This window comes from Ambystoma mexicanum, chromosome 3p (assembly GCF_040938575.1).
Source record: "Ambystoma mexicanum isolate Mex_15411 chromosome 3p, UKY_AmexF1_1, whole genome shotgun sequence".
NCBI lineage: Eukaryota > Metazoa > Chordata > Amphibia > Caudata > Ambystomatidae > Ambystoma > Ambystoma mexicanum.
In genome coordinates this window covers 208,736,708-208,752,126 of record NC_090925.1, presented here as the reverse complement: position 1 = coordinate 208,752,126, position 15,419 = coordinate 208,736,708, and the positions used below count along the sequence as shown (strand labels likewise).

The 15,419-nt window shown below is 44.8% G+C and overlaps 1 protein-coding gene across 3 annotated transcripts in view; it reads right to left on the bottom strand.

Annotated features, from left to right (window-relative positions):
- The window catches only part of LOC138580266 (WD repeat-containing protein 5 homolog), a 943,811-nt gene that overhangs the window by 475,615 nt on the left and 452,777 nt on the right, over positions 1 to 15,419 (bottom strand). For all 3 annotated transcript variants that reach the window (XM_069650661.1, XM_069650662.1, XM_069650664.1), the window contains exon 5: positions 6,642 to 6,774. In XM_069650661.1, coding sequence (XP_069506762.1) covers positions 6,642 to 6,774 — 133 coding nt within the window. The remainder of the gene's footprint in view (positions 1 to 6,641; positions 6,775 to 15,419) is intronic.

The following is a 15,419-nucleotide window of genomic DNA, read 5'->3' as shown; positions in this document are numbered from 1 at the left end:
TTATATCAGGTAAGGAAGACGAGACTAGTATTAAAAAGATGCAGTAAAAAGCCACAATCACTCCTTATTAACAATCAAACATGAGATGATGGTCAAGACAGGACCTTTTATAGTTCAGCCAGACCGGCAACCGGCTAGCCCCCTTCGAGCCGGCACATTCGCGCCGGGTTAGAGAGTAAATACGGCGTGGGGCTACAAGTCCGATGGGAGTTGTAGTTCTATCCCGTATACAAGTGCATGCAGGAAAGAGTTCATGATTGAAATCGCACATTTAAGAAGCCTGATACTGCTGATAATTTTGAATAAAACAGGAGTAGATGTTATATCAGGCAAGGAACACAAGAATAGTTTTTAAAACAAGGGCTAACACACCACAAAGTTAAAACATGTAACAAAGTAAAAAAGATGCAATAAAAAGCCACAATCACTCCTTATTAACAATCAAACATGGGATGATGGTCAAAGACAGGACCTTTTATAGTCCGGCCAGACCGACACAGACCAGCTAGATCTCTTCGCGCCGGCACGTTCACGCCGGGTTAGAGAGTAAATACGACTCGGGGCTACAAGTCCGATGGGAGTTGTAGTTCTATCCCGTATACAAGTGCTTGCAGGAAAGACTTTCTGATTCAAATCGCATCGTTAAGAAGCCTGATACTGCTGATAATTTTGAATAAAACAGGAGCAGATGTTATATCAAGTAAGGAACACAAGAATAGCATTAAAAACAAGAGCTAGCACACCACAAAGTTAAAAAATGTAACAAAGTAAAAAAGATGCAATAAAAAGCCACAATCACTCCTTATTAGCAATCAAACAAGATTGTATCCCATGGCTGCCAGCATGTGATGATAGCATGTCGCTTTGGCACCTGTGGATTGGGGTATGTATTATGGGAGACTAGGGTTAAGAGGGAGAGAATAAAAGACATATTAATAAGGGGTCTTTAAAAAGTAATCCAAGAGTAATCAGGAGTCTTTGAAGAGTAATCCAAAAGTAATTTAAAGGTAATTAATGGTTTAAAATGTTATGTAGTAGTTTAGAAGAGTAACAGGGGGTTGGGTATTTGCGTTAATGACGAAGAGCACCAAGTAAAGATATATGGACGAGGAGTGACCAGTGGGGGTACCATGCTGGCTGCTCGATATATGTATGCTGTTATTGTGCTTCTGTCATTTCCATGTTGTATGCTACCGCTGTTATCAGGAAATTCCTGATAAACCATTATGTGCTTATGTTAGTTGCTGGCTTAGGTGTGAAAGAATTTGAGTAACAGGGGTTGAGGGCAATTTGGTTAAGCATGTTTTTCCCTTATGTTCCCCATACCTATCCAATTCAAGATTCCTAAACCTCTTTCCGGTTATCCTAAGGCCCCCTACCTATCCACAACCTCTCCCTAGCCCTCTTCCCCCCCATTGGCTACCTCGAGGTATACTAAAATCAGGAGCCTGTGCCAACCAAGGTGGGAGGGGTCAACTACATTTGGCTTCCGTGGCTAGGACGGAGTTGTGTAATACTGCAGTGGTGTGACAACTGTCCATGAGAAAGTGTTCATGTCGGGAAAGGAGGGGAGCCGTTGAGTTCCTAAGTATCCTACCTGGTAGGATGGGGAAAAGGTGTTATAGTGAAGGGGATACCATGTCTCGCTGTCCGGTGTCCCACTTCTACTCCCCGAAGACCCCTCATCCAGGTGATCCTCCCACACTTGTCCACCCCCAGGAACTGGATCCAAAAGGGATGGCCGTGTCCTGGCCACCTGTATGACAGATCCCCGGGGACTGGCAGGTGAGACACCTTGACGTTTCTCACAGGCGATATAGCCAAATCATTCGGGTTGGTGGATGTATGGAGATATTACAGCACTACTATATGGAGCACTACAACACAAGGGAGTTCTCATTCTACTCGAGTGCTCATGGCAGTGCCTCAAGGATAGACTACATTATGCTGACCGTTCCCCTGGTTGGTGCGACACAGCTTACCAGAATGTTGCCAAGGACACTCTCCGACCACTCCCTGATACTGGCTTTCATTTCTATTGCCAATACGGTTCCATGCCCTCCTTGGTGGGGCTTCCGCCCTCAAGCTCTTGAGGACGAGGTGTATGGGCCGGGATTCAGGAGCAGGTCCTTGAATATTTCATACTAATGTCGATTAGGTTCCCGACTATAGAACGATCTGGGAGGCCTTCAACGTTTTCATGAGGGGCTGTTGCATCTCCAAGGAGGGTGGTGTTCTTAAATTCTTTAGGGCGACCTTGGGTTGTCCAGAAAAATAAAAGAATTGGAAAATAGACAGACTCTAGGTGGGGATCCACAGGTTGATAAATTGCTAGCCGGCAAGAGAATTGCGCATCTTGTGACCGCGAGTAGGGAGCGACCCGGTACTATGGTAAAAATATGCAGAGGGTGGTAGACCCAGTCGTCCCCACGCATGGGCGATCTCAAGGATAGGGACCAGGGAGGGATAGCAGAGGTTTCTGACCCTAATGGGAACCCAGCACGTGATTCCGATGATATCAATAAAAGATTTAGAGACTATTATAGTTTACTATACTCAACACAATTGACGGTCTCCCCAAAGAAATTAGATTGTACCTAGACCGGGTTGCCCTGGGCAGGCTGGATCCCACATATGTGGACCTGCTGAACTCACACCCTTCTGTCGAAGAAATTAGTAAGGTCATTCGGGATCTTCCTAATGGCAAGGCCCCGGGTCACGACAGTATTTCTGCTGAATTCTACAAAGAATATGCCACTATCCTTGCCCCACACCTTTGCCGTACGTATGAATTCCCCATATCCGCAGGTCTTCTCCCTGAAACCACCAGGACGGCAGTAGTCACACTCCTGCTTAAACCTTCCAAGGATCCTTGCAGCTGTGCATCCTATAGGTCCCTGTTACATTCTAGTGAAACTACTGGATGATATACTCCTCCCTCATATGGGTACTTTAGTTCTTCCTGACCAGGCAGGTTTTATCTGGGGCAGGTCTACACAAAACCTGAGGCGGCTCTGCTCCCTGATGCATAATGTTAAAGATGACATTCGCATTGTAGTAGCGGCCCTTGATGCTGAAAAAGCCTTTGAATTGGTCGAATTGCCTTTTTTATTTGAAATCCTACACAGATCAGGCCTAGGTCTCCAGTATATCCAGTGGATTCGACTGTTATATACGGCCTGTCAGGCCACAATATTGACAAATCAGTCGTCCTCCGATAGCATTTTCCTCACCAGGTGTACGAGACAGGGCTGCCCCCTCTCCGCTATCCTTTTTGCACTAACAGTTCAACCTCTTGCCTGCGCCTTAAGGGAATTCCATTCACATAGGGGGGTTAAGATCTTTTCACATATTTCAACCATCACCTCTATGTGGACGACATGCTATTGTATGTCAAAAACCCCAAACAGAATCTACAACCATTGGCACAAGAAATATCATTATGTGGCGGCTTCTCAGGATTACGTATTACCTGGTCTTAATCGGAAATTCTACCTCTAACATCAACGGTGCTCATTGCGGATCTAGGTACAGATTTCCGTGGGTGTCCCGGGGGAATGAGGTACCTGGGTATAGTGGTTTCCACCTCCCCATCTAAGCTTTTTGAAGAAGACTATTTTGTGGCTCTTGAGCAGCTGGAGCGTAGGGTTGGTAACTGGATCCGCCTTCCTCTATTCCAGGCCGCATGACTCGCTTTTGCCAAAATGGTTGTGGTTCAGAAGATGCTTTGCATCTTTAATAATGTTCCACTGATCCCTCCTTCTTGGTACTGGAAGTGTTACCGGTCATTGCTGTCCAGATTGGTATGGGCCAGGGGACAAGCGCGGGTCCCTCTTGACACCCGGGCGACGCCATACGTTGCTGGAGGTCTGGATTGCCCAGAACTATATGTATATTTTCTTGCCTCTCAGATCCAGTATGCCATTTGGTGGTGGCATCATTCCGAGAACCTACCACATGTAAAACTCGAAAGAGCTACCGCTCGACCAGACAACCTGAAGGGCATGCTGGGGAGAACACCCATATGTATTCCCAGGGGGAGATACAGCCTATCAACATGACACGCTGGGCGTGGGACCAAGCCAGCTAGGGAGCTGGCGTGAGAGGTATTTATCACGCTGATTTTGCACTGTACTCAGTTCATGGAATTCTTCTTGCTCATGAAGGGATTTTTAAAACACAATTTGAGAAATTGGGCGTTCACTCCCTGGGTGATATGACACAGGACGGCAAGTTTATTCAGTGGGACACCATTAAGAGCCGAGGCCACTGGAATGTGGTTTCCATGCTACTATATTTCAGGCTACGTGAAACTCTTCGTGGGGTGGGCGTGGGATGAGTTCCTGCGGCTCCACTTCCCTCCCCCTTAGCACAGTTTGTGAACAGCCACCCTAAATTTTATCGGAGACCCAATGGCAGGTGATTTGCAGGATGACCCGGAAGATATCTCTGAACTCCAGGTTCCGTCTGATACAGTTAACATTTCTACATCAGTCTTAGCATTCCCATGCACAACTTCATAAATACTACCCTGAGAATGCGGCTACCTGCCCACAGTGTAATTTTGACCTGGATGATTACATGCATAAGCTTTGGAATTGTCATCATATACAGTCCTTTTGGGAGGGAGTGTATGAAACCATGGGCAAAATCGTCCCAGACTGTCCACGGGATTCCCCTGGTGGCTTGGTTACTTGCATTTTTTATGTGCCCACTAAAACAGAACGGAAACGTTTGGCCATGGCCTCTGTGGTTGCCACGGCTTTGATAGCTAAAACATGGAAAAAGACAAGACCTCCTGTGGTAAAAGAGTGGATCCACAAATCTGTGAATGCCGGCAATCATCGTATATGTCTTCCCTTCCACCCGTAGCTAGCCCAGTAGACTACTGGGATCCATTTTGGGCATACATCCTTAAGGAAGACAATCCCACTTTGCCCAGACCCAGTCAGGATGCCCTGGCATGATTGGACAATCCCTATGTAAAGCGCAGGTACTAGTAATGCTCAAATGTAAAGATACCCACCCAAAGGGAGTCCTTCCAGTGACATTTATTGTAAATGATGCCCTACTAGCATGACCATACATGACCTAGCTTCTCTCTTTCAGTTTTATGCTCGAATTTGTATAACATTCATATATGTATCAACACCTTTGTTGTGGGTTTTGGGGTGGGATAGGGTGGCGGGACCGGGGAACAGTAAAGCTGTTATTGTTAACTTAATGTTGTGGAAAATGGCAATCAACAAAGGACCTGTAATGAGACCTATATAAGGCACAAAGATCAGACAAGACAAGGTGGTTATAGCAGGAGTTGGATATTGAAGAGTGTGAAAGAGTGAAAGAAAGAACAGTGTGGAAAGCTAGAGAAAGCAAAACAGGAGCAGCAGAGGAACCTTGTGCCCTGAGCCTATCAGTAGACTGGGAGCCTGCACAGGTAACTTAGAATGTCTATGGTAGTTGGAGGAAAGGATCCAGGCTGTGTGAAGACACCTCAAGGAATCTCCCTGGAGTGGGAGTCCACTGAGAGTCCAGCCGGTCAAGTGGCACAGCGAGTAGAGCGCTCGCTTTGACATCTGTGCAGAGCCTGCTGACGCAGGTTCGAATCCCGGCGGGGCCAAACTCAGCCTTTCATCCTTCCGAGGTCAATAAATGAGCACCACACACCGTGGGTAATAATAAGCCGCGCTCAGATACCTGAGGGTTCGTAGCGCTATACAAATGCCTAATTATTATTATTATCTATTATTAATCAAGGCTACCAGGCTTAACAGAGCAACGTGGCTTCGACACCCTTGGCTATTGTGGAACCGGCACTATAATGCCTTAAAGTGAGAAAGGCAAAAAATCCTATAGCGACTGCACCCTTGACCGTACAAATTGGCAAAACCATGGCTTACAAATAGCCGCTGTACACTAAATCAATGTGACTAATTGTGAACCAAGAAGCAGCTCTGCGCTTTATCACTGAGACTAGCTGTGCTTTAGTTAACTTGGAGGAGACCAGTATCCCTATAATATGGAAGACATGAACACTATTATTTGACTCATCTTGACACAGTTGAATTAGAGCAGTCCCAAGTAGGGAGACCCTGTATTGTTGTGCATCAATCTCGAGACCAAGTGTAAACATTTCAAGTTTGAAGCTACTACCAAGGCATACAAAGTTACTCAGCCCCTCTGTTCTACACATAAACACACATTCTACACAGAGGCAGCACATCATTTCTTACTGTCCACCAGTAAGCCAATGGCTAGTGGTAAGTGCACATTTGGAGGCTGTCAGGATAAATCACTTCTGAAACAAATCGACAGTTACACATGTACAGCAATCACACAACAAAAAATGTCAAAGACCGTAAACCCCTTCACTTCCAGGGCCTGGGGAGGGGGGAATGGGGGTACTTAAATCGGGGGCCTCTTGGCATGAACCTAATGTGCACAACGGGTAATCCAGCACTGCCCATCAAAGAGATCAGGCTCACCTAGACCCATTTCGACGAGCATGATAGAAAGAAAAATGATGAACATCAAAACATGTATAAACCAAAAATGCAGGGGGTGTTTTCAAAGGGTATACAAGTTAAGGGAATGCATTTTATAGTGAGAGGGGGAATCTCTCCTGTACATACAGTACTTACCTGGCTGATACCACTGTGGTGCCTTGGAACACAACCGACGTGATGAGGTCTGCATGACCGGTCAGCTGATGTACAAGGAACCGAGCCTCGCGCCAGACCCTCCTCTGAACTAGGAGTGGGTCTGTCTGGTCACCTGAGGGGGACAGAATAAAACATGGTAAGAAGGGAAAACTTCAAGGAGAGAATGAAAAATGAGACTGAGGGCAGATGGAAAAGGGTAAGAGGCAGCAGGACAGAGAAAGAGAAAGAGTAGATGGTAAAGTGTGGGAGAAGAACGTGCCCAAAAGGGCAAATATAGGCAAGAATAATATAGGAAGGAAATAAGGGGGTAGAATAGAGAGAAAGGGGTGTGATCCATGAAGTGGAGAAAGGAGCCAACGAAAAATGGAATAGAGGAGAGAGAAAAAGATGTGGAAAACAAAGTGGCGACAGTAAGGGAAGAAGGAAGCTAATGGAGAGCATAAGGGAAGGTGAGAGGAGGGAAATAAGAAGGAAAAAGACAATGAAAAAAGTCAGGGAGAAATACAAGCAAAGAAATGAGAAAGAGGTGTTATACACAGATCATCAGAGGGACACAACGAAAGTTTGAGAGAAAGGGAAAACGAGAGAAGGAGAGCAACAAGAGAAAGGTACAGGGAACAAGTATGCACATAACTTATGAAAGGGGTGGGGGTCTGAGTGAATGGAAGAGATGAGGAAGAAGGTAGACAAGGGGAAAGTGAAGAGGGTCAAGGAATTAGAGAACTTAAGTAATGATGATAATGTCACATTTTTATATAATGTGTCGTGTTGCCTTCCACCCACTTCGAAGCGTGTTTTTAAGAGGAAGAAAGAAGAAGAGGAAGGAAAAGGAACATGAATTAAGAGGAAGAAAGAAGAAGAGGAACGAAAAGGAACATGAATTAAGAGGAAGGAAAGGGAAGAGGAAGGAAAAGATAAAGAAAGGAAACAGGGAGGAAGGGAGGAAGGGAGGAAGGGAGGAAGGAAGGAAGGAAGGAAGGAAGGAAGGAAGGAAGGAAGGAAGGAAGGAAGGAAGGAAGGAAGGAAGGAAGGAAGGAAGGAAGGAAGGAAGGAAGGAAGGAAGGAAGGAAGGAAGGAAGGAAGGGCAAAGGAAAGTAATCATGTGGCAATGTAAATCGATAACAAGAAGGGATTGGGAGCGGTAGCAAGAATACACTCTGGGTACCGGCCTAGTAAGTACCGGCCTAGTAAGAGAGATAACACCCTAGCCTAGTGAAGTGGCTGGGGTGAACTCCAGAAAGAGAATGTTTTTCCCAGCCACAATCTCAGGTCTGCATTGAAGAATTTTCTTTTAACCACAGGGTATGATCAATGGCTACAGGCCTTTCAAGAAAAGTTGAAGGGAACTATATTTGCAAGTTGAACAGTAGATAACCCTGTCACTTCGGACAGTGTGTATCAACACAGACACCAAGACCATGTATGTTCACTTCAGTGGGCCTCATCACAAGTTGGGCAGTAGCCCGTAAATGCAGCAGTACAGTATTACCTCCACATTTAAGGACAGGCCCTATCACGAGTTGGGTGCTAAATGGGCCGTTTTAACTCCAGCTTTTTCTCGAGGTGAAAATCCCATTTAACGCTTTGTTTTAGGCGATAAATTACTGGCGGCTGTATTAGCGTGCGGTATTTGCGCCAAAAATTCTCCATTGGGTCCAAAGGACCCAAAGGGGAATGGGGATTTACTGTTAACGCCCAACCCGTGATCCAGCGGTAATACCACAGGACCGGTTTGCGCTGACCCTATTACATTTGGGCGGTATTACAGCCGGGATACCGCCCAACTCGTGATGAGACCCAGTGTCTTTAATAACGGGCTTTATGTACAAGTATAGGACAACTAAATAAAACAGGAACTCCAACAAGAAATAATAAAGGTCAGAGCAGGCCAGAAGCGGACAACCAGGCCCTCAGCCTCTGACGTTAAAATGCAGTCATTAGAGGACTAGCTGTAGGCTTTCTGAGTTCCTACATACCTCTTGGGCACCAGTTGTGATCGAATGAGTCATCTGTCATAGTTGGCAGGGAGAGCCTGGAAGGGACACTAGGGTGATAGATATGTTCATAGACTTATCCCCACTCTCCGTCTCTAAACTGGCCATAACCTACTTTGCCCACTCTTGTTCCTCCTTCCACCACATGGTCCTGCCCTGGGACAACCTGACTCGGCAGAACCTTTCAATTCTGCCTCACTACACACACCTCTTCACAGATTTCCTTTCTGGATTGTCACCACATTTCTCCCATCTCCTGCCACCACTGGCTCCAGTCCTCCATTTCCTTCTCCTGAAAGTGCATCACTTCTAATTTCACCACTTCGTTAAGTTTGGTCTTCTTGTAGTGTGTTCCCACCTTCTTCCTCAACCTTTTCCTTCATGTCCTGCCAGTACTTACCTTCAAACATCATCTCCTCCATCACTATAACCGCTTTGTGTTGTCCAGCCATTTTTTCTGAGGTGGTTGCCTCCTTTTTATCAAATTGCATTGTTCTGGTCACCATCACCTCCTATATAGCACCTTTGGTTGCTCTTGTCGACACTGCCTCTTCGCTGCCACCTTTGGCTGTCCGGATCACCAACACCTTCTCTGTACTACCTTGGGCTGTTCTTATCACCACCATTTCCTCTATGCGACCATAGGCTGTCCCTGTGGCCACTGCGGTTCATAGTGATAATTTCGAAAAAAAAAGTTTCGACAAACAAAAGTGTCGAAAAGAAAGTTTCAAAAAACAAAGCTGTGACAGCCTATTTTTAACATGCAAAGTGCATTTCTTTCAAAACCAATCCGTCGACACTAGTCATGGACTGGTTTCAATTGAAATGCACTTTTACATGTTAAAAGTAGCATTGCTTTTTTTTGTAACTTTGCAACGTTAGATGCAGCTGTCCAGTGCTGAAATTACAGCACTGGACAGCTCCATGTAACGTTTCAAGGTTTTAGTGTATATTGGGGGGTTCCTCCCCAGCCCCCCCAATCCTCCACGCCACCCTCCCAACCCTAACCCAAGCCCCAACCCTAACCCATGTCGACGGCACTTTTGAATTTTTTTCAAAGAAGTTGTCAATCGAAAGAATGGCATTTCGACAAAAAAAAAATGCGAAAGTTTGCCATTCAAAACTTTTTCATTCGAAAAAATGACAGGACACCAGCCACCGCCTTTGCTACTGAAACCTCCTTTACTACCACCACCACTTGTTTCACTCGGCTCTAACGTTGCCACCTATTCCCCTACCAACACTTAGTTTTCCACCCTCTCAGTTCTCACCACCTCTTTCACCTCTCCGCTGCTAGAACCTCTCCAGCCACTTCATTATCCACCACCTTCCAGTCCCAGCCTTCGCCAAACACAAGCCTCCTTCTCCTGCAACTAACATGAAGGAGATGCCCGCGCTCCATGGGTGGGATACTGGCTGAGGGTTTGCACCAGTGGCTCGCAAATAGTTAATGGGTAGAATTGGCTGTGGCTTTCAGCCTCCTAGAGGTCAAAATGAGATAGAGGGGGTTGCCAAACTCTAGATAAAGCCTGGTGGCCATCTTGGATTTTATGTTGTATGGGTGCAGAAGTATGAGTCTGTCACAGTGGTGGCATGTTTGTTGGCAAAGACATTTATTTATAAATGTAAAATAAAAGAAAACACCTATCTTGCCCTATTTCTATGAACGGTTGCCCTTCCTCAAAAGAATATACTAAGGACTCTGTCAGGATGTCCAGTAAACTAAAATGTCCACCGTCCTGTATCCAAAACTATTTATGTCCCTTACACTCTGAACTAGGAAAAAAACTGGTCATCTTCTTGATCTAGAAGGAGGCTTCTCTTGTTCTGGGTATAGATTCAAATGTTTAGTTCGTGATGAGGAAACACAATGAATTATTCTGTAGCTTAAACGTTCTTGATCTCAAATGCTCTTCCAAATGCATACAAAATATAGTTCTGAAGTATGGGGGTCAGGGAGGTCTATTACCCTCTTCTTTCTCCAGCTCACAAATGGTGTGCCAGGTCTGGTTCACTATCCTGCCAGACTTGACTGTAGACCTTCTTATCGCAAAACACAGTTCCCAAGTATCGGGGGCGGAGGAGGGTCACTATCCTGCCAGGTTTAACTGTAAATTTTAGAATTTCAGAAAATGTCTCATCTTTTGGCAATGGGTCTTCGATCCCTTGGTTTAGTTTTTTTTTCTTTTTTTGTATTGGCTTTCCGTTGTATCCCAACATCATACAGGTATAAGCATTTTCAATACATTTTGATCAATGACTGGTTTGCTGTTAACTGTCATGCAACACCTTTTACTAAACATTACCTCCCCCCATTCCTCCTCCCTTTCCATAAATAGCCATGATACAGGATCCGTCCTCTTCCATCCTTCTCTTGACACCTCACCATTTCTAATTTGCACCCTTCGTTTTACCATTCTAATCCACATCTCTACTCGTTCTTGGATTAAACAAGGTAAGTGTAAGTTCTATCCATTAGAACATGTCTTCTCCAGGGTTCTGTTTCTGCCCGTCAATCGCCTGTTTCCATACTGCCGTCTTTGCTATTGTTCATTTCTGCCTCTCTAAAGGCGGGCACGTCTCTGACTTCAAGTTCACGGCTATGCAACGTTTGGCCCACACACATGCTAAGTATTTCAGCTTCCCCAGCGTTTATCGGTTCTTACCCCTCAGGAAGAGTCCCAGTATGCATGCCTCCGGGATGTGGATGTCTAATTCTATGTCCCCTTTGGACATTTTGTGTGCAATTTCCCCCCAGAACTTCCTTATGATGGCACATTCCCAAAACATATGTAAAATTCCGGAATTTACAGCCTTACATTTGGGACAACTCTGTCTATCTGCACCTTTAAATTCTGCTATCATTTTCTGGTGTTAAATAAGCTCTGTGTGTTCTATACTTTTGTATCAACTGCAATCTCGCATTCCTGGATACCCTCTCGTGATAATTAATTACCTTCAGCCACTCCTTGTCCGTAAAGGTCTTCCCCAGATCTGTTTCCCAACCTGTCCTCGTTCGCAGTTCCCCTTTAGAGTGGTTGTCTATTAACACATCGTATAGTCTCGATACAGTATGCCCGCCCTCTGAGATATTCATTATTGTTTCTACTTCTTCCCACCCTGTCATGTCTTACCCTGTTGATGGCCATCTTCCTTTAATCGTGTTCACGATATATCTGTGTAGAAGGTATGATCCTCCCTGTATTCCTGATAATTCCTGCAGTTCTTGGAAGCTTAATAGTGCCCCTTCCCCCCTTAAATCCCAAATAGTAATATACCTGCATGTCTCCCAGTAAAGTTGCACACTAGCTCTCAGCCTTCTGCTGTCCATCATCCTGCTGCTAGGGGTATCCGTGGCGATACCGGATCTTTGATCATGAGATATCTACAGGTTCTACGCCACATTTGCATGCCCAGTTTCACCAGGTATGGGTATTCCAGTGGCTTTGGCAGGGCTACCCATAATAGGTCTTTTAGATGAAGGTGTTGTACCTCTGGCTGTAGGAGTGTGGTATCTAATGTAGGCTCATCCGCTAGCCAACCGACCACATATTGCATCTAGCATGCAAGGTAGTACAGCTCAAAATTCGGAATTCTCAGCCCTCATCTTCCATAAGTCTCTGCAGTGTATTTAACGCCACTCTATACCTTCCCCCTTGCACAGAAAACTCCTGCACTCTTTTTCAAGCCTTGTAAAGAATTGTTTAGGAATGTTGTAGGAGATGTTCCCAAAACAATGCAGCATGCTGGGTAGTGCTACCTTTTTTAGCAATGCTGTTCTCTACATTACCGACAATGGCACCTTCCCCCAAAATTTCATTGAATTAATTAAACCCGCTAGCGCTTTTACAGTATTATGTGTATGTTCCTGATTTGGGGTGTGGTAGATGCCCAGCCCTAGATATCTGAAGGTATCCGCCTCCAATGTGAGAGCTAGCTCCAGTTGTTCCCCTCTTCTTTCCTCTGCAGGTTTGGCTAGTGGGAATAAGCAGGATTTATTCTTGTTAATCATAATTCTGGACAACCCACTAAAGTTATCCAATGCATCTAACACGTGTTGTAGATTATCCTCAGGGTTTTGTAATACAATAGCATGTCGTCTGCATACATGGACACTGTATGCCATACCCCATCAATTCTAACTCCTGTTTCTTGCCTCAGGAATGCTGCTACTGGTTCCATTGCTATGACATAAAGCATCGGGGGCAGTGGGCAGCCCAGTCTGGTCCCTTTCTGCAATTCCCATCTATCTGAGAAGATGCTCCCTGTTCTAACCCTAGCCATATTAGGTCTGGTGTAAATCAGTTTTATACATTGCTTATACTTTGGCCCAAAGCCTAGCTTCACCATTGTCGCGTAGAGCCAATCCCAATGGACTGAATCAATCGCCTTCATAGCGTCTAGCGAGGCCACTGCACAGTATTCCTCCCAGTCTTTTGTACTGCTAATAACATGATGTAGCCTCCTTAGGTTCCAGGAAATGTTTCTTCCTGGGACATATCCCGTTTGGTCCGGGTGTATCAGTTCTGTTATTCCTCAACTGAACCTATTCTGTAATAGTGCTGTAAGGATTTTGTTGTCTTGATTCAATATGGACAGGAGCTTGTAGGAGCCACAGTCCGTTGGCTCTTTATTACGTTTAGGAAGAGATATTATCACTGCTTCTCTCATACTTTCTGGGAGCATCACCATTTCCAATGCTTCGTTGTATACTCTCAGCAGGACCAGTGTTAGGCTGTCCCCGTATTCCTTATATGCCTGGTGCTTTTCCCAAGGGCAGTGCTCTGATTATGCCTTAACCTCCTCTGCCGTCATTGGTTATTCTAACATCTGCACTTGCTCTATATCTAGTTGTGGTAAGGTTATGAGTGCCTTCTGAAGTTCACTGTTTCGCGCTTCCCTGGTATCTTCATAGAGCGCGCCTTAATATTTACAGTATCTCCTGTTCACCCCTGTCTGCATATTGCACATGTTGCCCTCCTTATTCTGGACGAGTGTATTGGCATTTTCCTACTGTCATTATTGTATAGCCATGCTAGTAGTTTGCTTGGTTTATCCCCCTTTGCATGTATCTTCTCTAAGTGTTTCGCATAGCAGAATTTGCCCAGTCTCTCCCATTGTATCAGACAGTCCTGTCTTAGTTTAATTTCCTCACCCGGATAGTCCTGTCCTGCACTATCCCCTCTCTCTAACTCGATTAATTCTTGTTCGATTCTGCTTAATTCAGAGGCGATGATGAACTAGATAGTCGAGCCCCTTTGATGAGTAGCAATTACCCTGCAGACTTTACTCATACATCAATAATAAAGCCGACTCAGGAATTTGACAAAAAGAAGACTGTTTTAATATCAATTTTCTAAAACAGGGAGCATAACGAACATCAACGCAATCGCTCGATCCTCTTACTCAATGCATTTAAGAAAAAACGGAACATTTATGAGCAATATTCGTCATCAATGGGTTCCATGTAATAATGTCCCCTCAAAAATATCGCCATGCAAATTGCTGAATAATGGCTGTTTTTTGTGGGGACATTACATGGAACATGCAGGGGACACCCCTGCAACCCCCAAACCCTTTTTTATTTTTCATGGGGGGCGGGGGACACCCCCGCAACCCCTGTCCCAATATATATGGTCACCTACATAATGTCACCACGACCTTTTCCCGGTGGTAATATATACAGCAACCATATATATAGGGATATTATTACCCGATACCCATCAATGACGTTAACCTACGTGTGTGCTAACGTCATCCTACATGTCAAACTACAAAAACGTATAAGCATGGGTGATTGGCTCTGAGTGAACATATAAGTATATGATCCATACTAGTCTTAAAATGTTTAACTATGTGATTGGTTACTTGACATCAGGTGGGGCAACTAAGCCATCCTCTAAAAATGACCACTATGAACGTCACTAAATACATGAGGTCCCATTGGTTTACACACTATAGGACCCCTACATATGCAGGTCCTCTACAATGTATTGGCACTCTATCTTCCTTCAATACTTTTCCACCTACGTTAGCAGCCTGCAGGCTGGCCATCCAGGTGCTGGTGAGGTCGCCTTAACTTTAGCTTCCCACCAATTAGCATATCAATCTATCATCACCTCAGTGGTCTACTGTCAATTAGGCTTTTGAAGCTTGTCCTTGAAAGTGTTTTTAGCTCTGATAAAATTAGGGAGTGAGAAGCACAGTCTGCCTTTGTGCGTAGGTGTGACCATCTCGTTCATCCGACTTCATGCTTCGATGTGACTGGAGACCATGAAATCGTGCATTTAATATTATTTTTTAATAAACCTCTGATGTCTTCCTTGTTATATTCATGCCTTCTGAACAGGAGTCTTGGTCTTTCACACGACTTTGTAGCCAATGTCAGTTCACTCCTGTTTGATAAGACCTTGGCTTCTTGGCTCGTTCAGCCTCGCCTTCTGAAATACACTTGTAATTCATTCTTGCTGTTTAACTGTGACACACTGAAATGAGGCCTTCTTTGCTACTATCCAACCTGCCATAATACGTTTAGTGGAAACATCCACAGTTCTCTTATTCCTATATATATATACATATATATACATATATATACATATATATACATGTTGGAGCTTCCTGCAATCTATTCCTTAAAAGCTTAAAGCTAGCTTCACGATTACTTTGCTGTTTGTGTTTCATTTGCATCTGTACACGTGTAAAATAACTTGATATCTTCATCTGTTTCTGTGGCATAAGCTTCTTCATCTTGAGGTCACATCCT